General features: G+C 40.2%; 1 protein-coding gene across 12 annotated transcripts in view; it reads left to right on the top strand.

Moving 5' to 3' along the window:
- Window positions 1-24,036, top strand: part of MPDZ (multiple PDZ domain crumbs cell polarity complex component) — a 270,908-nt gene that overhangs the window by 126,698 nt on the left and 120,174 nt on the right. For 11 of the 12 annotated variants that reach the window (XM_067553100.1, XM_067553090.1, XM_067553097.1 and 8 more), the window contains 14 exons: window positions 3,707-3,903; window positions 5,796-5,887; window positions 6,228-6,318; window positions 6,666-6,746; window positions 8,101-8,193; window positions 8,303-8,377; window positions 10,124-10,313; window positions 11,750-11,895; window positions 12,309-12,392; window positions 12,486-12,679; window positions 13,087-13,234; window positions 18,382-18,468; window positions 21,012-21,108; window positions 21,847-21,890. In XM_067553100.1, coding sequence (XP_067409201.1) covers window positions 3,707-3,903; window positions 5,796-5,887; window positions 6,228-6,318; window positions 6,666-6,746; window positions 8,101-8,193; window positions 8,303-8,377; window positions 10,124-10,313; window positions 11,750-11,895; window positions 12,309-12,392; window positions 12,486-12,679; window positions 13,087-13,234; window positions 18,382-18,468; window positions 21,012-21,108; window positions 21,847-21,890 — 1,619 coding nt within the window. The remainder of the gene's footprint in view (window positions 1-3,706; window positions 3,904-5,795; window positions 5,888-6,227; window positions 6,319-6,665; window positions 6,747-8,100; window positions 8,194-8,302; window positions 8,378-10,123; window positions 10,314-11,749; window positions 11,896-12,308; window positions 12,393-12,485; window positions 12,680-13,086; window positions 13,235-18,381; window positions 18,469-21,011; window positions 21,109-21,846; window positions 21,891-24,036) is intronic. The other variant, XM_067553096.1, reaches the window with a different exon arrangement.

Here is a 24,036-nt window from a genome sequence, read left to right as displayed (position 1 = left end):
ATTACTTGTCCTACATGTTCTTACTTGGACATGGAGAACAATTGATCACTGTCCTCTTTGTAACAGCCCTTAACATATTTGAAAACTGTTATCAGCTCCCCCCTCCAGACTAAACATAGCCATTCTTTTCAACCTTTCCTTATAAGTCAAGTTTTCTAAATCTTTTATCATTTTTGTTCACAACTTTCCTAAAGTATGGTGCCCAGAACTGGATACAGTACTCCAGCTGAGTCTTCATCAGCGCCAAGTACAGCAGGACAATTACCTCCTATGTCTTACAAAATATTAGCCTTTTTTGCAACTGCATCATATTGTTCACTCGTATTCATTTTATGAACCACTGTAACATCAGATCTTTTTCAATAGTACAACTACCTAGCCAATTCTTCTTCTTGGAGTGCTTGCTCATGTCCATTTCGTGCTAAGTGTGTGTATGCACCACATGCACCAGTGCCGGAAATTTTTCCCTTAGTGGCATCTGTAGGGCTATCTCTAGCCCTCACTGGTAACTGTAGGGAAAAAGTCTCCGGCAAGAGTCATCTGGTGTGCGTGTGCGTGCGCGCGCACACAGAGAAAGAGCATGGAATGGATTTGAGCAACACAGCTTGAAGAACAACAGTTACAGAAGGTTAGTAATTTTCTTTTCCCTAATTTGTATTTGTGCGTTTTGATATTTCTTTCCTAAGTGAAATACTGCCCTTGTCTTTATTGAATCTCCTCTTGTTGATTTCAGACCAATTCTCCAGTTTGTGACAGGTTGTTTTGAATTCTAATCTTGACTGCCAAAATGCTTGCGACCCCTCCCAGCTTGGTGTTCTTCACAAATTTTATAAGCATACTGTCCACCCCATTATCAGTCACTAATGAAAATATTGAATAGTACAGTATTCAGGACAAATCCCCGTGGGATCCCACTAGCAACATCCTCCCAATTTCACAGCAAATCATTTATAATTATGCTTTGATATGGTCTTTCAACCAGTTATGCATGTACCTTTATAGTAATTTCATCTAGACCACATTTCTCTAGTTTGCTTATGGTAGCATCATTTGGGACTATGTCAAAAGCCTTATTAAAATGAAGATATATCACATCTACAGCTTCACTGCCATCCACTTGGCTAGTCATCCTGTTAAAAGATGGAAATAAGATTGGTTTGACAAGATTTGTTCTTGACAGATCCATGCTGGTTATTATTTATTACCTGTTATCCTATAGGTACTTCCAAATTGATTGTTAAATAATTTGTTCCAGTATCTTTCCAGGTATCAAATTTAGACGGGTTGGTTTATAAATCCCTGGATTCCCTTTTTTTCCCTTTTTAAAGAATGGTATTATGTTTGCCCTTCAGTCCACTGGGACCTCACCTGTCCTCCATGAGTTCTCAAAGATAATTGCTAATGGTTCCGAGATTGCTTCAGCTAGTACCTTAAGCATCCTAGGATGAATTTCATCAGGCCCCGCTGACTTGAATACATCTAATTTACCTAAATATTATTTTAACCTGTTCTTTTCCCATTCAGGCTTGTGTTCATTATGCCTTGTTGTTAATATTAGTTACATTAAATATCTGTTCCAGAGGGGTAGCCGTGTTAGTCTGTATACAGTAAAAACAACTTGAGTTCTGTCGCACTTTAAAGACTAACAATTTTAATTTCAGTAGGCATAAGCTTTTGTGAGCCTCAGCTCGCTTCCTCAGATGCAGTTGGTAGAAATGATACAGCAAAATAGAAAACATAGAAAATATGTAGAAGGCAACATTTACATATCCAAGGGGCATAGATAACCAGGGGGAAGCCGGGTATTTGAGGCTTGATGATAACCATTTGCCTTTTATGTCTATAAATTTTGTCTTAGCCTTGCTGATTTTGTCCCTACATCTTTGTGCTATTCTTTTGGAAAAACTGTTTTTTTGGAAAAAAGGAAGAGTATATGTTTCCACTTTTTCTGGATTCCTTTTTGATTTTCAGGCCATTAAAAATCTCCTGATGTTGGCCTTGTATTCATATTGGGAAAGTTTGCTGTTGTTGTCTTTAATATTGTGTGTTGAGAAACAGCCAGCTCTCCTGAACTCCTGGAGACTTTACCTACCAGTTCTGAGTTGGTCAAAGTCCTTATACGTCTGCTGTCATTCCTTCCTTTCCTCAGAATCATGAATTCTATCATTCATGTTCACTTTCACCTAAATTGCCTTCCAGCTTCAGATTCGTGCTTAACTCCTCCCTGTTAGTCAGAATCAAGTCTAACACAGTTGCCCCCCTGGTTACTCCCTCCACCTTCTGCAACATGAAGTTGTCCTCAATATGTTCTAAGAATTTACTGGTTTTGTAGCATTACTTTTTGAATAGATGGCTCTGTAGTTACATTTCCCCATTACTGCCAGGGCTTGTGTTTTTGATATTTCTGTTGTTAGTTCTTGAAATGCCTCATCCATCTATCTTCTGATTTGGTGGCCTCTAGTGGACCTCTACTATGAGGTTGCCCGTTTTTCCCCCATTCATGCTGATCTGCTCACAGTCAAACCTGTCAGCATCATTAATGTCCACATCATTGAGCAGCATGGGGTAGTTATCACAGGGACAGATAAGCCTCCGCAGCCTTTCCATAAAGTTTCAGACATGGGCTCCAGGCAGGCAGCACACCTCTCGGGATATCAGGTCAGGAGATGGATGCCTCTGTCCCCCTCAGAATGGAGTCCCTGACCACCACCCCCATATCTCCTTTTGGGAGTGGTGGTCATGAGCCTCCCATCCGTGGGGTGAATTGGCTCCTCTTATTCAGCCTTTGGGGTCTGCTCCTTTCGTCCTGTTTTTCTGTACCACATACCACTTCTTGACCTTGATGGGACCTGGGTGTGGGGTGTAGCACTGTCTGCTGCCCAAGGTGGCTAGCAGCCAATCTCCTCCCTGAAGAGCAGCTGGTTCTTTTTCCTCTGGTACTGCTGGTAGTCTGTTCCAGCTGGCTGCATGCTCCATCCTGGACGTCTTCGTGTGCATCTTGTCAGTGACACCCTCATGCTCCTGAATGCTATGCAAATGAGCCACACCTCTTCCTGCAGCTTTTACTTCCTTCCTGAAGGACTTCACCAACAGACACCTCTTGAACTGGTGGGTTCTCTCTGCCTGGCTTTCTTCAGTAAGGATGTGCAGGCTGTATTCCCAATAATTCAAGACCATGAGCTGGGTAGAAGCCTTCAGGGTCAGGATGTCTGTCTGGGCAGGGCCTCCACAGATACAGGCAGAGGAAGAGCTAGCAGTGGTGTTGTCAGTGCAACATTTTCCTCCCATTGAAGGTTCTTCCTTGCAGAGTACCTACAAGTTAAGGGGAAAAAAACTTGCCTTCCTCTGCTGCTGAACTCAGCTGGTTAACTCTCTTATTCTCCCAGGGGCCTCTATCTCACCAGCCCTGTATCCATGTGCAAGATGTTTTATTTCTTGGTATCAGGGAAAAAATCCAGAGAAAAGTATTTAAAATGTTCATATTAAAACCCTACCCCCAAGCAATTGGAAGTATTGTTATGAACGACGTTAGTTTTCTATGAGAAAGAGAGTGTTTTGTGCAGCTTGTGTTGCTTCAGTTATGTGGGGATTCTGCTGTTGGATAAAGCTAGTCGGACGCTAAACCTGAATAGTTGGGTGACTTCTAAATTGTTCTAATATGAATTCAAGCCCTTCTGCCCGCACCTTTTCTCCCCCTTACATTTAGAAAAGATCACGCAGCGTTATGGAAATCTACCAGGCGACCTGCACATGATAGAGCTGGAAAAAGGAAGAACTGGTTTGGGACTTAGCCTTGCTGGCAACAGAGACCGATCAAGGATGAGTGTCTTTATAGTGGGAATTGATCCAAATGGAGCAGCTGGAAAAGATGGCAGGTTACAGATTGCAGATGAGTTACTAGAGGTAAATTTCTAGCAATTATACTTAAGATCAAACATGTTGACTGTAAAGGCAGTAGAGTGGTAGATTCTTGGTGCAGTATGCAGCCTTCAGTTAACTGCATAGCCTTGTGATACCAAAAGTATTTCTTTGAAATCACATTTTCATTCTGGTATGTGCCTAATGGTTGAAGTTGGGAATTTTTTTCCCAGTCAGACCAGTACTGCATAAAGTTTGATCTACAATAAGTAAAAAAGCAGCTTTGGTATCATGGGGTAGGAGGCAGATGGGGAATTAGTTTATGAACTAAGAAAAATACTGTGTCATACTTTGATAGTCCTGAGACTATCCCACCAGTTTCTGTGGACTGCTGCAGACCACTCTAGCTACAGCTGTCTGCCTAAAAGTGCTGTAATATAGATGTATTTTTATACGTCTGTCACATGAAATGTAAAGGAAAAAAGAAATATGGAACAGCTGTATCTGTATCCTTGGTTCTAATGATTTAATAATCCATTCAGGATGCTTCGTCATGGTATCCAATGATATCAGGACCTTCATGCACAAACAGGAGCCTCATTCTAAACCTTATTCTAACCACATTGTGGAAGGCTTTCTTTTTATACTGTCTCAGTTCAACATATGGCACTTGCAGCAGTTGCTCTTACAACTTTTGCACTCCTTTTCCTTCTAGTGTTGGGTGACATTCAGCCAGTGGCACAGAACTGGCCAGGCCGTCCCAACCACTTCAGCTCCATGGTGGGGGCTGTGCAAAGGGGACCACCCGTGAGGAGGGGGTGTTGGAGGGAGGGAAGCTCAGCAACTCCTGAGAGAGGCACTGTCCAAGTTCAGAATAGGCTAATGCAGACATGAGCATTTGCAGACCAACGGAGGATCTATGGGATCCATGGCTGTGGGGACCCATTGAGACTGGGGGAGTGGAAGGGCTCACATAGTGGCTGCAGAGGTCCAGTGTCGTTAAAATGTCTTTTCATATAGGACTTAGTCATGCTGGAGCTGAGTGCTCTCAGCATCCATTACAACACTAAATGGACACTGAGGGCTCTCTGCTCCATTGGTCTTCTCACTCCTTTTGCTCTACCAGAGCCTCTGGCAAACCACCTCCCTCTCCTGTTGTCCCCTCACACTTTTCTTTGTACTTTCTTCCATGCCAATTCTGTGCTTGTAATTCCTTCCTTCTCCTCATACCCCCATACTCTCCTTCAGATCCCTCCTTAAAATGCTTCTGCAGTTCTCTCTCCAAGTGCTCACCACAGCTTCTGGGATTGCACCCTCAAGTGTTGCTTGTAAACTGCATTGTCTGGGTAAACAAGTGCTTGATCCTGCAAACACACAAGAACAACTTTGCTGACATGAGAATTCCCTTTAGCTTCAATAAGACTACTCAAGCAAGTAAAGTCACTCACATGCATAAATGGCCAGAGGATCCAGCTTTCAGTGCCTTAGGGTGGGAACCCTTGTTTGTACAGTTTTGGGCACCATTTTGAGGGTCAATGAGTAATATTAACTTTCTTGCTGGATGAGGCAGTACTTGTACTTACAACTGCTAGCCTTTGCCACTGACTGTTTTATCCCACTGCTAGTGAGTCATGAGGTGATCAATGACAAATGGAAAGAAATGATCTGCCTCAAGGCAAGCCATTATAACCTAGAGAAGGACATTTTCAGCACAGGGAGAGTCTAGAGCCAGACCAGCAGTCGGGAGGAATGTTGTGCTGGGAGGGAATGCAACTAGAAGGGTGAAAACAGTGTGTTGTATATTGCAAAGTAAATTTTCAAAATGATGTTAGCAAGTGATAGTGAAAGAAGATAAGTGTGTGTTGTAGATCACACAAGCTGGTTAAAATGTAAGGAAATTAACATTCGTAGCATATTTGCCATTCTCATTCATGTAGATAAATGGACAAATTCTATATGGAAGAACTCATCAGAATGCTTCCTCAATAATCAAATGTGCACCATCTAAAGTAAAAATCATCTTTATCAGGTAAGCAGTGTTCAAAGTTTCTTTCCTAGAGATATTCATCTTTAAAATGTTTAAAAATAGTTTTTTGCATAAGCTGGTTGTTTTTGGAGGGGTTTTTTGGATATAAGATCTTCCCAGTATACAGTTTTATGACCAGTTAATTTTGGTGATATATGTACATCTATAAGTCCAATATTTGGACTTCATAGGTTATGTAGTGTATGTTCTCTTTTTCTTTTTTCTTTTGATCTGTATCATGACTGACAAAAATGAAACAAAATAAGAAATTAAGGTACCAAAATTAAACTTGTGAAAGGAGATATGATGGTGCTTTAACACGTATATGCTTAATATATTGCAGAAATAAAGATGCAGTGAATCAGATGGCTGTTTGCCCTGGGAAATCAATAGAATCTTCACCTTCCACTTCAGGGACTCCTCAAATTCAAGAGGTAAACTAAACATCATGTGAGTCTATTTGTGCTGATTAATAGCTTTTGGGGTAGAAAAATACTCTAATATTTCTTATATTTTACAGCATAAAAGGTCCTATTGGAAAACCAAATGGGGTTTTAGCACAACTGGTGAACATATTGGTCCTGATTCTGCTGTCAATTTACACCCATGTAAATAAGGAGTAACTCCAGGAAAGTCATTGATATTATACCAGTTTAAAATTGGCTTGAGGGGAGAATCAAATTCACCATATCTATATATGCTTGTTCAGTTTTTAAGGATACACCAAATGCCTATTTTTTAAAATACAGTTATTCATTGCTAAATTGTCTTCCTCTTTCAGGGTGAACCAAGTGCTACAAATCCTTTTACAGCTCTAGACTTCAATACATATAAAAATATCCAGCATGTTGAACTCCCCAAGGTAAACTTATATTTTAACTTATGTCAGTGCATGTTTATTGTCACAGGGTTTCTCTTCTGTTATTGTGTCCCTTTGGGAGCAGAGAGCCTGTCTTTTTTCCTTCAAGGATGAGAGAGACCACTAGCAATTTTATCCTTTTTGCAGGTGATCCAAAAACTCTTCCTAAAGCAGCAGTTGGGCCCAGAACCTCATCAGCATCTGAGCTAAGCCCTTTTCCCACTTAGTTCAAATCTAGCATGTCCTATAGATACATTTCCCAGGAAGAATACACTGCTTGTCTCAGATGCAAAATTTTCAGTAAACAGTAGCAAGGGTCTAGCACAGAAGCTTCTGGAGATTTGGCAGAGTGGGGGAGGTCTCAATGCAATCAAGAAAAGGTAGGCAAGGGAGTTGGGGGACAGATTTAGGAAGGCCAGCGAGGCTGCTCTGGAAGATTTAAGTGTGGTGGAACCTCTAATTTGGGGTTGCACCATCTCTCTCCTTCTGTGAACTTGTTTGACATAAACAGAACTGTTTAGATTGAGAGCACAGAGAAAAGTTTAGTTAGGACTTAGCTATGACTGTCTAAGTGAAATCATTGACTGAATTGCTCCCAGTAAATTAATTAGCAGACTGCAAGCACCAAATCTGAAAGACAGTGCACCTAGGAATAATGTATACTTTTGCTACTGGAAATCATGCAAAGTGGTCCCTAAATATATACTTGAGAGAGAGAGAGAGACAGGATTAACTCAAAAGATAGCTACATGTACTAGACTTTAAGCTCTGAGATTTAAAAGTTGCTGGTTAGTCTATATGCATCATTAGCATCTGGTCTTTTCCACCTAACTGGGAATAGATGTAACAGATAACAGAATCCAAATAGTGCTTTGTTTGTGGGTGAGGAAGCCAGGGAAAATTTATCCCCGCACAAAACATTAAGGAATTTCACAGGAAAAGAATGTGTTTTCCCTCCTCTACATTGCCCATTCTTCTTTTTTTTTTTTTCCTGTGGTTTGCAGTAGCATTTGTTTCACTGTGGTATGACACAATGTTTATCTCATTCCACAGCTTCAAAATTTTTGGTGTGGCTTCCATCTTTTTAAGAATTGCACAAATTAATCACTTTTAAAATCCATAGAAATTTAGAATGCCATAGATTAGAATGTAGAAGCATTTCAAGATTATTTAGATTCTGTCCTGTTTGTGGGTTGGAGAAAGTGAGTCATTTCCAAGTAACTCTTTAACATTTTTTCAAGCTTTGAGACTTCATGAAACCTCAAACTTCTGTGATATCTACCAACTTCAGTAGGCACACATAAATGTGTGTAGTTCAACTTAGAATCTTGTTGACTCTTCATTCCTATTCTCACAGGATCAAGGGGGACTAGGTATTGCCATCAGTGAAGAAGACACACTTAATGGAGTGGTTATTAAAAGCTTAACAGATCATGGTGCTGCAGCAAAGGTGAGAATTTTAAATGATGACCCATTCAGGAAAGAGGATGGTAAATCCTTGAGGAAGAAAAAGCCTGCATTAATTTTTTTTGGTGGGGGGGGTCAATTTTATTTCCCAGGATGGACGGATCAGAGTTGGGGATCAGATCCTGGCAGTGGATGATGAAGCTGTTGTGGGCTATCCTATAGAAAAGGTACTTAAGGAATATAGCAGTTGTTTGAAACCTATCCAAACCCCTCCTCTACAGTTGAAGAGGACCCTGTACAGGAGATGTTGTATGGTTATGCTGATTTTGCTTTGGCTGAGCTCTGGGGTCTTGATTTTAGACTGAGGATGATGGTCCCTTCGAACTGGAACCATACACATTAATGCTGATGTATTCAACAGTAGCTCGTCACTCTCATTGGGAAATCATAATTCCTGACAGTGAATCATTCAAATGTTGTGACACACTGAGAAGTGAATGTAAAAATGACACCGTACAGTTGTGCAGTTCTGAGTTTGTTGGCTCTATTGTTTCCAGATAGGAAAAAAAAAATTGCTGAGTAAATTTTAATTTCCAGCTCTGCAGACTCAACCTGGGCTCCATAAGGAGTCAAACTGGGCTCTTTCTGGCTCATGCTTTGTTACTGCTAATAGGCAGTCTGCAATTAGAACTGAGTTAACAAAAGCACAGCTGGAATAGAATCCATCTCTCTCTCCTAGAGCTGTATTCGCTCTGCAGAGTTAACAGGCAGTAAAATTCATTGTTGCCTGTGGAGGAAGCAGATGTAGTTTTGAGTAAGGAACAGATCTGTTGAGTAAGGTGTCAATTTTACAAAATCATTTTTCCAATTTGAAATATATTTTAAAGGCATGATCCTGGGAGGTGCTGAGCAACATCCAGTCTCACTGAAGAAATTTTGACGTCAGTGGGATTTGAAGGATGCTCTGTCTGTCTGTCAGGATCATGACTAAGGAAATTGGGACCAAGAGTCAGAGGAGAGGCAAACTTGAGGTTAAATACAGAGGAGTTCATAGTCAAGTTCTAGGCTGGGGTTGATACCAAGGATCAGAGTCTGAGTCAGGTTTCAGGGTCCTGGTCAGGAGATGAGATCCACATCAAGCTGAAGTTGAAGCCTAGAGTTCAAGAACAGGGAGCGGGAACGGTCATAGCAGCTGTAGGACAACTGTGCTGTTGCCTGGACATTTTCTGGGATTCCCCTTGGGGTTATGTAGGACAAGGAGCCATGAGGCTGCTGCCTGTCAGACCTCTTGAGGAGGGACTTTCTGTGGTCTTGTGTCCTCAGTGGATTGTAGACAGTTGAGCATGAGATGGTCATTGCTGCCACAGGATGGCAGCATGGAGATATCAGCTGCTTGGCAGGTCTTAAGGCCTGTGTTCATGACCTGCTAGGCCTTACAACCTCACAGAACCAGGCACTGTGTTTGTTTCTACCTTGGTCTCCTCTCCAACATCCTCTCCATCTGTTCCATAATTCAAATATTTAGTTGTACTATATTTATCCCCCCAAACCAAGAATTTAATCAATAAAAGCCATTGGATGGCCTGCTCCTACTCCTATTGAAGTCAGTTTGGGCATTTACTTCAGTGGGAGCAGAATTGGGCTCTGCACCAGCATTAGTACTTAGTACAACATCAGAAAGCTAGTAGTAATCACTATAAATGTATAGGGTAGCATCCCATCCAGGAAAGTGAACATAGATCCACACCCTAAGTGGAAACTGACAAAATTTCACTGAAGTCAGCTAAACTAATCTGATTCACACCAGCTAATGAACTGTGTTGCCACTCATCATCCAAAACATCAATCTTCTTCGTTCTCATCTCCAAAACCTACTGCTGTGTGACCTTTTGCTCCCGATCAGAGAGGATTGCTATGAGTGATCTCTATACGTGTTATAATTAAATCGGTGCTTCTCTTCATTATTCAATAAGTTTATCAGTCTGCTGAAGACACCAAAGACCACCGTGAAACTTACAATCAACTCAGCTGAACGTGATAGTCCAACATCTCTTCAAACAGCACCACCACTGCTTTCCAGCGCTACCACAGGTGAGCGGAGGAACATCCAGCAGCCACCAATGGTTCCATCTTCTGGGTCACCAGAACCAGAGACAATTAAAAGTAAGAACCCTCCTGTTGTCTCCTAGTCTTACCAGTGGGCTATGTGATTAAAAAATGAAGAGCTATCTTGTGAATGTCTGCAAAGAACCTTCCCTCACTTTCTTGCATCTCTGCCCACAGATAAGTCATAATTGCATCCCTGCACTCTTCTGAGTTCAGAAATTGTTTCCTTCTAGCACCCCAGGGTTGATGAGCAACCTAAGTGGAGCAGGGAGGCAACAGGCCTGACATTACTCTACCTCCACGCTGGCTACGTGCAGAGGGAGGAGGATAGAGACCAGCATCCTGCTCTGTCCCAAGGGATTGGGCAGGAGCTGTGTTCCCTCTGCCTGGTAGGGAACAGTTGGATCCTCTTGTTCCTCCTGGGGCAGTATGCATTACAGCACCACCAGCTTGGGCCAGGATCTGAATGAAACAATCTGGCCCTATGTGTATATGTTGAAAATGGGTGCATATGTTAATATAAACACACTTATTTATTTTTATAGTTTTCCTCTAACTGGTTGAGTGGAATCTCAGAAAATCAGGTCCCTTTTATTAATTTAGGATTTAGGTGCCTAACTTTAGACAATCAAGTTTGAAAACTTTGGTTAAATGACTTGGTTATGGGCACTCCAGTGCATTTGTGGTACAGGTGGGAATAAAATCCAGAAGTTCTCACTCCTAATCCCATTCTGTGATCATAGACAAACACCTGTCAGGGGTTGTCTAGGTGTATTTAGTCCTGTCTCAGAGTAGGGGATTGGATTAGATGACCTTTTCCAATCTTGCGCTTCACTGATTTGGCAACACTGCCTTCCAAATATGTTTTTCAAAGGAAAAAAGATAAGTTTCTAACTCACACCTCAAAAGCAAAGAAATCTACCTAGTGGTGCTAATTGATCAGGTACATTGCTGCATAAGGAAATATGTTGTAAACAGGCACAGCATGCATGCATGACTTGACAGTATAGTATGCACTTATTACCTGTGATAAGAATCACTCTGTTTCTGGAGCAGGCACACTGGGCCAGAATCTGCCTTCAGATAAGTGCACACATCTTCTGTTAATTTCACTGGCTGCATGTTGTATGCACATGCGTGAGACCAGGTTGTGGCCCAGACAATGAAGAAATATGGCCATGTGCAACATACACCTCTTTGTCCACAATGGTTGGGCACCAAGATTAGGAGCTGTGATTTTTTTAACCAGAACACGGCTCTTCTGTTGGAGAATGTGGAGGGTGAGAGGCTGTATAATTGTATTTCTTGGCCGGGGGGGGGGAGGGATATTTTAAAATCAAATCAGTGTTTAGGGTAGGTTGAATTTTGGGTCCATTTATAACTATTTCTGTAAGGCTGTCAGTGATCTCTCAAAATGTTATTTTAAAGTCTTTTTTTTCCTCCAGTTATTGTGGCCACTCGCTGTAACCAGCATGTTTGTTTGCTGTGTTTAGATACAAGCAGGTCCTCAACTCCAGCCACGTTAGCCTCTGACCCAGCTACTTGTCCCATCATCCCAGGATGTGAAACAACCATTGATATCTCCAAGGGCCGCACTGGACTTGGATTGAGCATTGTTGGGGGAGCAGACACTTTACTGGTTCGTAAAAACCCATGATACTTTCTAATGAGGTGACAGTGCCAATTTAAAGTCCCTAATAGAGAGAGTTTTTCTGAAGATGACTATATTTCAACAAGTGACTGGAGCCAATGTCTGTCTGTCTGAGATTTGCTGCACTGAACTGATTTAAGCTTGAGCCAAAAATATTTTTGTAATCACACTTTTTAAATCTGAAGAAAGTGACTTCTTTAAAGATGTTTTTTGCCTTTAGAATTGAGAACCTGAGTTCTCTTACAGCCTGTTGCTTACCTAATTTGCTGCTGTTTGGTTGCAGTCTTTTCTTCTCATTCTCATTTTTCAAAAGTTTTCTCTGAAGCCAAAGCTTTGACCAGTTGCAGTGCATACAAGAGGTGTTCTTCAGTGTGCAGTGTATTTTTATTGTTAATCCACAGGGAGCTATTATTATCCATGAAGTATATGAAGAAGGAGCAGCATCCAAAGATGGAAGGCTGTGGGCTGGAGATCAGATTTTGGAGGTGCAGTCTTGTGTATATCACTTTTAAATACCCATTAACTCTTTAGTCATTTAACTCATGAAAATACTCAGTCAACATATGGTTACACTGCAGGTGAATGGAATTGACCTCAGGAACGCCACGCATGATGAAGCAATAAATGTTCTCAGACAGACCCCCCAAAAAGTCCGTCTCACTGTCTACAGGGATGAGGCCCAATACAAAGAGGAAGATATGTATGATGCACTCAGTATAGAGCTGCAGAAGAAGCCAGGCAAAGGCCTCGGATTAAGTATTGTTGGGAAAAGGTATGAAGTCAATGGAACTACACTGATTTTACCCTACCTCAAGACTTAACCATAGGAGTGCAGAGCCAGTCTCAGGGATTAGGGGAGTGAAATGTGCTCCTGCACCATAGATAAATTGTCTGACTCAGTAAATCTGTCTTTGCTAGCATGTTGCCAGACAATGTCAGTTTCTTTTTTTAAACTAAACAAAAATAAAAAGTGATTATAATTGTACAGTGGGCCCATTTGGCCCCCTTTCAATGGGATTACTCAAGAGATAAGGGCATGGTGGGATCTAACTCACCATTTACACACCAGAAATTTTACGAAACTGTTTCTCCATTCTAAACAAAAGTCTCATTAAAATATGGATAGTGAAATGGTTCAAAGAGAGACATATTTAAAGCAGAATAAAATTGTTTTTGCAGAAATGATACAGGGGTGTTTGTGTCAGATATTGTCAAAGGAGGAATAGCAGATGCAGATGGGCGACTGATGCAGGGAGACCAGATATTAACAGTAAATGGAGAAGACGTTCGAAATGCCAACCAGGAGGCTGTTGCTGCTTTGTTAAAGGTAATTGTAAAAGCAAAGTTCAAGAGGAAGCTGCAGAGTTTCGCTCTGGAGCCAAACTGTCTTAAAGTTCTTATTGGATCCAAGGTTTTCTTCAGACTATCTTAGAACCGGGGATAGTGAAGAACTTCAGAGCCAGATCTGAACTTTCCCAACCTAGAGAGGTGTTCAGATTTGGTGTTTTACCTTATGCACGTTTCTAGATGAAATTGGTAATGTTGGTGGCACACAGATTTGTGTTTGTTAAATCTAGAAGGACCATTATGATCATCTAGTCTGACTTCCTGAATAACACAGGCCAAAGAACTTCCCCCAATAATTTCTGTCTCAAGCCTGTAACTTCTGATTAAACTATAGCCTATCTTTTAGAAAAACACCCAGTCTTGTTTTAAAGACTTCAAATGATGGTAAATTCACCACATCCCTAGGTTAATGACGCACATGCCTAGCTTCAGCTTCCAAACACTGGATCTTGTTGTATCTTGTTCCGCTAGATTAAATAGCTGTCTATTCCTAGTACAGGTACTTGAACATCATGGTGAAGTAACCTCATAAGTATAATGGTGCAGGAACTGGAATTTCTGCCCCATGGGAAGCTTTGCATTTGACTTTGTTTTTGTTCATGCACAGCATTTTGGTTCTTTTGAAGCAGTGTTTTTCAGCAGAAAACTATTACGTTGGGAAATTTTCCATCAGCTCTTCTCATAACTGCCTCTAGTATAAATTAAATAGATTGAGCTTATTTCATCTTTCATAAGACACATTTTTCAGAGCTCAGATCATTCTTGGAGCGCTCTTCTGAACACTTTCCATATTTTCTACATCCTTTTTAAAATATGAATACCAGAACTCAACACAATATTCCAGTAATAATCTCAGTATTGCTGTATACAGAGGTAATACTACCTCCCTACTCCCACTTGATGTTCCCATACTTGTATATCCAAGGATTGCATTTGTCCTCTTAGCTACAGCATTGGATTGGGAGCTTATGTTAAACTATTACCTACAGGCCCCTCAATCCTTTTTAGAGTCACTTGCTTTTCGGAATAGTTTTTCTTCCCAGCCCCATTTTATAAGTGACCTATGTTCTTTATTCTGAGACGTGTGCCTTGGCCTTTGGCTATGTTAAAATTCAGGTTGTTCAAAGGACTCCACCTTGCCAAGTGATCTACGTCAGTCTGTGTAACTGACCTGTCGTCCTCCTCATTTACCACTTCACCAATTTTTCTGTCATCTGTAAATTTTACAATTGATTTTATATTTTCTTCCAGATAATTGGTAAAGATATTGAATAGCACTGGGCAAAGAACAGATCCTTCAGGGCCAAGTTAGAGTACCCCCAGTGGATGATGATTCCCCATTTACTGTTACTTCTTGTGATCTATAATTTAGCTAATTCTTAATCCATTTAATATGGGTTGCATTGATTTTTTTGTTTAGGGCTAATGTTTTTATCATCAGAATGTCATTCAGGACCAAGTCAAAGTACATTATGTCAGTACAGTTCCTTTTTTTCAATTGGGATCCCTCAAAAATCAAATTTGTCTGACAAAACCTATTTTCCATATAACTGTATTGTTTGGCATTAATAACACTATAGTATTTTAATCTGTACTGATTTAGTCCCATCTCCAACTTTTCCTTGAGTTTTTTTCAGAGGCTGATATCAGGTTAACCGACACATAGTTTTCCAGGTCATCAGGTTTACCCTTCTTTAAATATTGGCACAACATTAACTTTTTCTCCAGTCCTCTGGAACTTCCCCATTGTTCCAAGACCTGTTAAAAATCAGCAATAATGGTTCAGAGCTCCCCAGCCAATTCTCCTAATCAGGGTTGCACAGAGGGTTTGGGGGGGGGGGGGGGGGTTAGCAGCAAAATCTGAAACTGAGGCTCCCCATTCTTCCAAAAAATTTGCCACTGAGCAGAGGCTATGATGGAGAGGGGGTTGGAAAGTGAGCCTGCACTGCATTCACCCCACGGTGGCAGCTCAGCTCCTCTCCCACAGGGCTGGAGCCGGCTCCCTGCTCTGGGCATTAAGAGCTGATGCATGGGGTCACAGCACTACTCATATTTAACTTGGTGGCTCCTCCATCATGGTGGAGGGGATCTGGGCCAAACCTGAGTGGTGCTGTGGCCCTGTTCACAAGGTTGCAACACCACTCCGTTTAGGGGCCTGTTGCTACTCCCTCCCTTTCCTCCCCACCTCCAGGCAGCACTGGAATGTAAATTACCTAAATCTGCCCATTTAAAATAATTTAATTGTAATAGTTAATGTTTAATATCCTCCCTAGCTACCAATGAATAGACAGTATTTCATTGTCACTCTGTTATTAATACAGAAGAGAAATATTTAGTGAATACTACTTCCTTTTCTGGGTCATGATTTATAATGTTACCATCCTTGTTTAGTATTGATCCTGTGCCATTGCTAGAATTTTGTTTATTCCTGATGCATTTAAATAATTCCTTCTTATTATCTTTAACCCTACTGGCCGTAGATTTTTTTCACTGATACCTTTACCTTCCCTTTTCAATTATCAGCATTTCCTAACAGCTGATTTGTACTCATTACTATCAGCATCTCAATTTTTCCATTTTTTAATATATGTTTTAATATATTTTTTTATTGCTGCCTTTATCTCCCTTCTTAACCAGGATGGTATTTTAACCAAAGAAGCCTTCATTAATTATTGCAAAATTGTAAGGTTTTTGTGGCTCTCATAAAACATAATTCCCAATTATCATTCACACCTTTGTTTTAAATCTTTCCTCATACTCCATTTAGGTCATAATTGTTCTCAGCCTTGGGAAGTTGGACTTTTTAAATATATTTTACTGTTCAGATCTATATTCTGTTTACCCATTGTAAATGAAATTAGATCATGATCACCTGCAGGTAGAACCATCCGTTTTAGTTCAGTGATCAGTTTCATCCCTATCTATCAGAATGAGGTCTAATATAGAATTTCCCTGAGTCTGTTGCAATACCTTTTGTGTTAGAAAACTAGCATCTGTAATGTTTAGAAACACCAAGCATGTTTTAGAGTGGCAGCATGAAACCTCCAGCATGTGTCTTCGAGACTGAAATTCCCCATGATGATGTAATTTTTCTTTCTATATCTTCTATATCTTTCTATATCTTCTTTCTGTACATTATAGATAGATGTTTAAGGAGCTGCCCATTCTGTTCCCTCACTTGATTTAGTGAGGGACTATGGCAGGTGCCCACCGGGATCCCATCTTGTGACTTATCGAATATGTGACAGCAGGAAGGGAGATGAATGTATCACTTGCTTTAGTAAAATTGAGTGTTCTTCTCACATTGGAAAGTCTTGGCTCCCAATTTCCCACATAATAACCTTTAAACAACAGTCATGGTTTTGAGTTATATATGATAAAATGGTAATTTTAGGTAGATGGAATGCTTTATGGGGGTGTTATTTTGGACCAGTATGATCCAATATGAATCAGAGTCTATCAGCAGGTAAGGATCCTTAGGCATAAACTCTAGCCCTCAGACATCAATAATGTCACCATTATTAAATAAATAAAGTATTACTTTTGAGACCATTTTCTCCTCTACGCCAGTACTAAATGAAACTAGCAGCAGACCATGCTAATTATAAAGATGTTGAAACACTATGCTTTCTATGTCTTAGTTACATATTTGTTGTGGCGTAAGGCAAGGGTCTGTTTCTTATTATGGCTTTCCTAGCCAAAATGTGAGCCTCTCTTAGGATAATACAGCTGAACCATGATTAAGGATACAATTTTGTCATGGAGGTCACAGCAGTCATGGATTCTGTGACTTTATTGGACCTTCGTGACTTCTTTGGCTTCAGCTGGGGCTCTGCCCTGCCCTACTGTCGTGTGTGTGTGTGTGTGTGTGTGTGTGTGTGTGTGTCGTCGTCGTCGTTCCCCCTCCCCCCCCCCCCGGGTTGGGGCTGTGCGCCTCTCCACTCTGTGGCAATGGGATCTCCCCATGGAGTTTCAGCTGTCATTCCTCCTCTCCCAGCACTTTGTCTGTGACCAGTCCATGACTTTTATTAAAAATAACTGACAAAATCTTAACCTTAACCATGATAGAGTAAAGGCACTTTTGTAATCTTCTCCAATCACTGCACACTCACCTGCATGGAAATAGGATTTTATAATAGTGTACTCCCATTGAAAGAGAAGAAGGAAAACCAAAACATTGACAAAAGATTGAAATCCCTACATGTAAATAGGCTGCAGGTAAAGGCCTTTACACAGAAGATAAAGTTGTTTTTACAAACTGTCTGCATTATTATAATGTCTGTCTGTCCAGCTAGGTTCTTATATGTGAGCCTTCCATCCTGCTATCTGAGTGCTTAATGTATGTTATGTTCCTTTCACCATTTTCTGTTTTCTTTTATTTTTGAGAACTAAATTCATCCCTGATGTACCATCAGTTTCCTTGTGGCCATCTCATATGGGTGTCCAAATCCTACAATTGGTAGCTTAAACACCAAAGAGGAGATTTTTCAAAGGTCCAAATGGCATTTAAGGACTGTAGGGCATCACACCACATTTATGTATTAAAAATCTCCCTCCAGATCCTCATTTCAGTTACAGTTGTGTGAATCCAAGGTAGATGTTAACTTCAGTTGCCTATTTTACAAGTCTAAATACCAATGTAAATGCCATGCTCTCAGTTACACTATCATAAATGTGGAGTAAATCTGTAGAATCCAGGTCCTATTTTGGTACCCGTATTTGAAAATTCTTCACTTTCGTGATTTTAAAAATGTATTTATTTATTTATTGAATAGCTACATCTTGAAAATGGATTTTATATTCTACTCCCATTTAAGTGAATGGGAATCAGATTAGGCCCTTAGTGTAATTTTGGCATCTGAACTATAATGTTCCTTTGTTAATTCAAATATTCTGCCACATATTTTATTTCACAGTATGTAACTGGTATACTGTCCTGTTATGGTCCTGACCCTGTAATGAGCTTCACCTGTACAGTGCTCATTGCAGGACTGGGGCCTGTGTTTACACTCCTACCATAAATCTTATTTCCATCATCAGTAACTAATATATATGTCCTTAATATTCATACGTTAATGGGACCTTTCATGGTTAGAAATTATGCATTATAAATTTCTTGTTCTTCAGTGTTCGTTAGGTATTGTAAGACTAGAAGTTGGAAGAATAAAAGCAGGTCCATTCCATTCTGAGAGGAGAACATCCCAAAGCAGCCAGGTTTGTAATTGTGAAGCTGTTTAGTTTGGAAAAAATAAACTGTGGTTAAAGTCCCTTTTCTTGCTTTTACTGAGTTTACGGTGACACAGATTTTCCATATAGTGTGTCCAAGATGATTAAAATAGATGCTTTTTTGTACTTCAGAGCTTTTTCGTAGCCATGTAGTATGTTGTTGTAGGTGTTAAAGGCATGATACAGCCAAAGTTACTGCATGGATCATGATTTTAGTGCCCCCTCCTAGAAGGTGCAGAGAACTCGAACTCCCACTGAAATCAGTGAGAATTGGAAGGTGCTCACATCCTTGCTGGGTCAGGCCCTTACCTTAAGAATGCCTCTGTTATAGGTTACTGTCTATTAGGTATTTTATTCAACGCTTTACCATACTTCCCTGATATATCTGCAGTTACCCTGGCCAGGAGACTGGAAACCGTTGAAAAGGTTGAGAAAACAGGATTTTAAATGGCAATTTTTGTCTTTGTCAAGCTTTTCCAATCAGCTCTACTGATTAATTCTAACATGACAATAAAGTGTTTGATCTTCATCAGTTTCCATAGCTGATGCCTTTTCTACACTGTCGGTGACATGTAGGGTACATGCAGCTAATACGGCAGTGAAAACAGGCTGCATCCACCTGGAGTGTGTTGCTACATGTGGCAGTGAAAAGCTCTGGCAGTGGGGAAAGGTTCTGGTAGGGAGCTCCTGTTGCCTTTCCCCTCTGCTTCCCCGGCCAGAGCCTTTCCCTGCTGCCTGAGCCTTTACCTAAGATGGGAAAAGGCTCTGGCACCTCTCTGCAGCGGGGAAAAGCTCCAGCAGAGGAGAGCTGCTGGAACCTTTCCCTGCTGCCCTGTCAGAGTCTTTCCCTGCTGTTGAAACCTTTCACTGTTGCAGGGAAGGGCTGAGGTAACGGGACATTTCACTGCTAAAATAATAGTGTAGAAGTTGGAGGCACTGCTTGGGCATGTAGAGACCCTCTGGGGTATATACACTAAGATTCTGGTGTGTCTTTACTCACCTAAGCAGTGCCTCATCATCTACACTGCTATTTATACCATACTGGGAGGGGAGGGGGGGGAGGTGAGAGTATAGCCCAAATATATCCTTGATATTATAACAGTTCAAATTATACTGCTGTGGTGATGTGCCTCAGGGTTTTCATTATAAACGATAAAAACAGCGAGAGTCCTGTAGCACCTTAAAGACTAACAAATTTCTGCAGGCATAAGCTTTTGTGGGCTGCAATCCACTTCATCAGATGCATGAAATGGAAATCACAGATAAGGTGCTACAGGACTCTCATTGTTTTTGCTGTATACAGACTAATACGGCTAACCCTCTGAAAATTATGAACAATGTTTTTCAAAACTCAGAATTTTTCTGAAAATTTCTCTGACTTAAAAACTAATTTTACAAAACATCCAGGCCTCTGCCTAAAAAGTTCATCATCAAGGATCTGAGCCTGAAAAATTCACGTCAGATTAGTTAGGACTGAGGTGAAGATTGCAGAAATTGACCTGGATGTGTTGGGTGGAACTTCAGTGGGAGTTAAGGTTGAGTGAAGACTGCAGCATTTGGCCCTCTTTAAAATATATGGATCTTCAGAATTTGGTTAAGGTGAAAATGCAGACTCTGAATCATGCATTAACTCAGGCCATTAAGCCGGTAGCAATACATAATGAGTAATTTTTACTTGGAAAGTCTATAGTGACATTGCTGTCTAATAATGACGCAATGTAACACAACATGAGTCACTTGTCTTCTCAGATATGTGTACATATAACTGTGTCAGAGTTCTGATGAGAGGAGTGCGCACACAGCTGAGAGGACAGTCTGGCCTCAAAACTTTATTTATGTAGCATCTGAATTAACAAGTGAGCATAGACTAGGGCAAAAATGTGTGTGTTCATCCGAAATGTAAACTGAATGGAGAGATTCAAATCACAAGAATTACAGAGGGAAACACATTTTGATGCCAGCAGTAAGGATGTTGTGTGGAAGAATCAAGAGGCAGTGTTACAGAGATTGTCATGGGCAGATTTTCAGACGAAGGAGATACAGGGAGGAGAAGGTGTTTTTATAATCATGGCTGATGATGTGGTTACAGACAGTGGAGCCAAATGAATGGTGTGGATTTAGGAGACAGAGCAGCAATGGAATTCGGTGTTAGGGTGCCTCTATCTTCTTTGTTATTCTATACTCTGTCTTTTACTTTTTGACTTTGTCAGAAGATTTTCATCAGTTACACCCATAAAACTCCAGCAAAATCATAGGAAATTTCATGAGTTAATCTGAGAGCAGAATTTGGCTCTTAGAAATTACATACTCAAACTAACAAGAATTCCTCTATATCCTTAGAGCATTCTGGAGGGCTCTCTTAGTTAAAGCTGTGCAGTTGCAGAGCTAAAACCTTCCACAACCTTTAGCAAGATTGTTTCTAACTAGGCACAAGAGGAAAGGAGTAAAAGAGCTGAGGCTCATAATTTTATTTTCTGGCAAAGTAGAAATGTGAAGGCTACGGTATAATCCTAATGTGATATTACATTTAGGTCAGTGAAGGAAGTGGTAGCCTGTCATCATTCAGTTTCCCAGCTTCTGGTTCCAACCCACCTGAGGTCTTTGAAAGTGGTCTGAAGAAGAACACCAGTAAGATTAATTTGGTTTCTTTAATATTCTGTATTTAAAACTTATCTCCCCATTACCGGTCTGTGAATTAGTAGCTGTGAGATATCTTTTGTTTGTGTGAAGTGTTATATATTGTTTTGTACTGTAGGCATAAAAGCAGTTTCTTTGTAATTCAAGTCTAAAATGCTGATTAGGGCAATTGTAAAAATCACATCTCTCTTTTTATAGCCCTTTATAAGAGTAACTGTGGCAGCTTGTCACACCTTATGTTGTATGTCAGAATGCAAGTTGTTAAACAGTTTAATGGAAGATATACTTAAATTTGAGAAGAGTCTCTGGTTTATCTCATGCATCCCACATGTAAATCTCTAGACATCAGCAGATTTTGTATAGTTAAATCAGGAGAGAGGAGTAACACATTTTCTCAGTTTAAATTACAAGAAAAACATTATTGCCCTAAGTCTGTCTTGTTAATTGCTCAAATTGAATAGAATAATAAACCGAACAGTCTTATTCCAGAAAAAATTTATTATTCAGTAAATGAATGATTGGGTATCATTGTATTTTATGTAAAATACACCTATTCCCTCCCATAGCAGAAGTAGTTCAATCTTGTTAATGTAACAAGAGCAGATGTTAAGGTATGTTCCTATAATAAAAGAGCAAAAGCTAAAATAACTGTTTTTATGACTATTATGGAGAGCTTCCTTTAAAAATCCTACCCAACTTTTTATATATTTATTTTTTATTATTTCACAGTAGCATCTGAAATACAGGGATTAAGAACAGTTGAAATAAAAAAGGTAAGTCCTACTGTAAAAAGGTACTGGGAACTGGAACCTCACCAGGTATAAATTAGTGTGTTTATACCCACTGAGGATCTGGCCCTAGATTTTAACAGTGCCATGTCCTGAAACCTATGAAAGATGTTTTAGGTTTTCATTAACAAGTCTAGTTTTGTTAGTTAGTTAATGCATTTAGAACCACGCACTGTTGGCAGCTTCAGCCCCTTGGTTTTCCAGCTGCTGGGGTGATGTACTACACAGATCCCATAATATCAGTCTGAGATTCCTGTGATATACTTTGAAAATTAAGGGACAATGAATTAGGAAGAGCTATTGGCCCTATTTTTATTTTAGTCACATTGAGTTAAATCCCGACTAAATAGTGTTTGGTATCTACAGGCCCATAGTTGTTGTTTTTTTATTCATATTTTTCTTATTGAATCATTTTTGGTTCATATGTACTTAGACTAAAACTGCACTGTATATTTAATAAAACCATCAACATATAGATTCTGAGATCAATGTCCGTACTCTCACCAGCTTTACACCTGTACAGTTCCATTGAATTCCTGATTTACATGCATGTATCAGCAAAATTGGGCTCTCTTATTTCCCCAGAATTATTTATTGTTTCAATTGGCTTGACATTCATGGCTTTTGATTATACGGATTTATTTTAGCTATTTTATTCTCATTGTCATTTCTGTAAATATCTTTTTATACTATGATGAAATGTTATTTTGTAACTTTCTAAAGCCATTACGGCTGTTAGTGTCATGCAGCTGCAGTACACTAGGGGGAGTGTACTTTCTATATTTGTAGTGTTACAGAAGTAGTGTAAAAGGCTAGGGTACATCTCCACAACTAGGCCGATTACTTACAGATTCAAAACCAATAGATCCTAAAGCACAGCCCTATGAGGGGGCAACTTCAAATCATAGCTTCCCCTTTGAGTGCAGTGATAGAATCTGCATGCTCAAAACAGTTTGTGCATCTAAATTGAGCTCAAATGGGGTTTGCTCATTTTACTGGGTGTGCACAATTGATAGGCCTGGTTTTAAAATCAAGCGTTAACTCCACTGAAGTCCATGGAATTGCATGGGTGTAAAATCAATGCAAGAAAGAAAGGGAGGGAAAAAAAAAACAGGCTGCAACGTGAAACCAATTTCATGCAAATGTAATTCTCTTTCTCACTCTCTCATGCACACAATTTGCAAAGCACAAATGACAGCCAGATTGAGTCCGCTCTGAAAATTAGGCCCTTTATGAGCAGAACTTAATCTAACAAGCTCTAGGTTAATATTCTTGATTTTCACCGTGGACAAGTTTGCACTTTTTTCATCTCTTCTCTTTGTGCAAGAGGAGTTAAATTGTTACATGTTTTCCTCACGGCTTGTCATTGTTATAAAAGTTTTGAGGTGGGTCTCCCAGCCAACAGCCCCTGCCCTGCCTCCTAGTATCACCTATACTAAGCCTCATTATTGGCTGCACTTCCTCACCCACTTGTGCCAGAGAGCCTTATTCTGCCCAGTGGTTATCAGAGGTTTCATTCTGCTAAGGGCTCTGTACAGTAAAAACCAAAACAGAATAGCCAGCCTGATGGCAGAGATGTGAGCTCAAAATGCTTGCAAGGCAACCTACAGGGCAGTAGTGACGGTGGAAGGAACAGAGATTCACATCTTTTTGAAAGAGTAAAAAATTTCCAGTGGTAGTGATCCAAAACAATTCAATTCATCGTTCCTTCTCCCATTATTCTGTTCTCCCCTCACTGTACTCTGTTGCTTGCTTACTAGCATTTACACACGTTTTATATTTCAACTTCATTTTTTTCTTGTTCCTCCATGAGAAACTACATATGTGAAAGATCCTACATGAAGATAAACTGTAATGCTTGGAGGAATTTGCAGAGGTGGAGTGTCTGAAGAGGGGGTGGAAGTGCCATATTCCATCCCTGTACATTGACCTGGGGGAATTAGGGTCACATTCTTCATATGTTACTAGTTACTTTAGGTTCCTCAATTTTAGGGTGTCTGTCTTAAGACACCATAAAGGGGCCTAACTTTCAGAAGGTGGGTGCTCAGCACTGTCTAAAAATCAGGCCCTCTAAGGGTCAAGTTGGGTACCCAAAATCAATAGTCAGTCTTGAAAATCTTGTCCTAAATGT

The sequence above is a fragment of the Emydura macquarii genome, unplaced genomic scaffold (genome assembly GCF_026122565.2).
Source record: "Emydura macquarii macquarii isolate MOO-44397 ecotype Brisbane River unplaced genomic scaffold, CSIRO-AGI_Emac_v2 contig_1451, whole genome shotgun sequence".
NCBI lineage: Eukaryota > Metazoa > Chordata > Testudines > Chelidae > Emydura > Emydura macquarii.
This window is presented reverse-complemented; position numbering and strand designations above follow the sequence as displayed.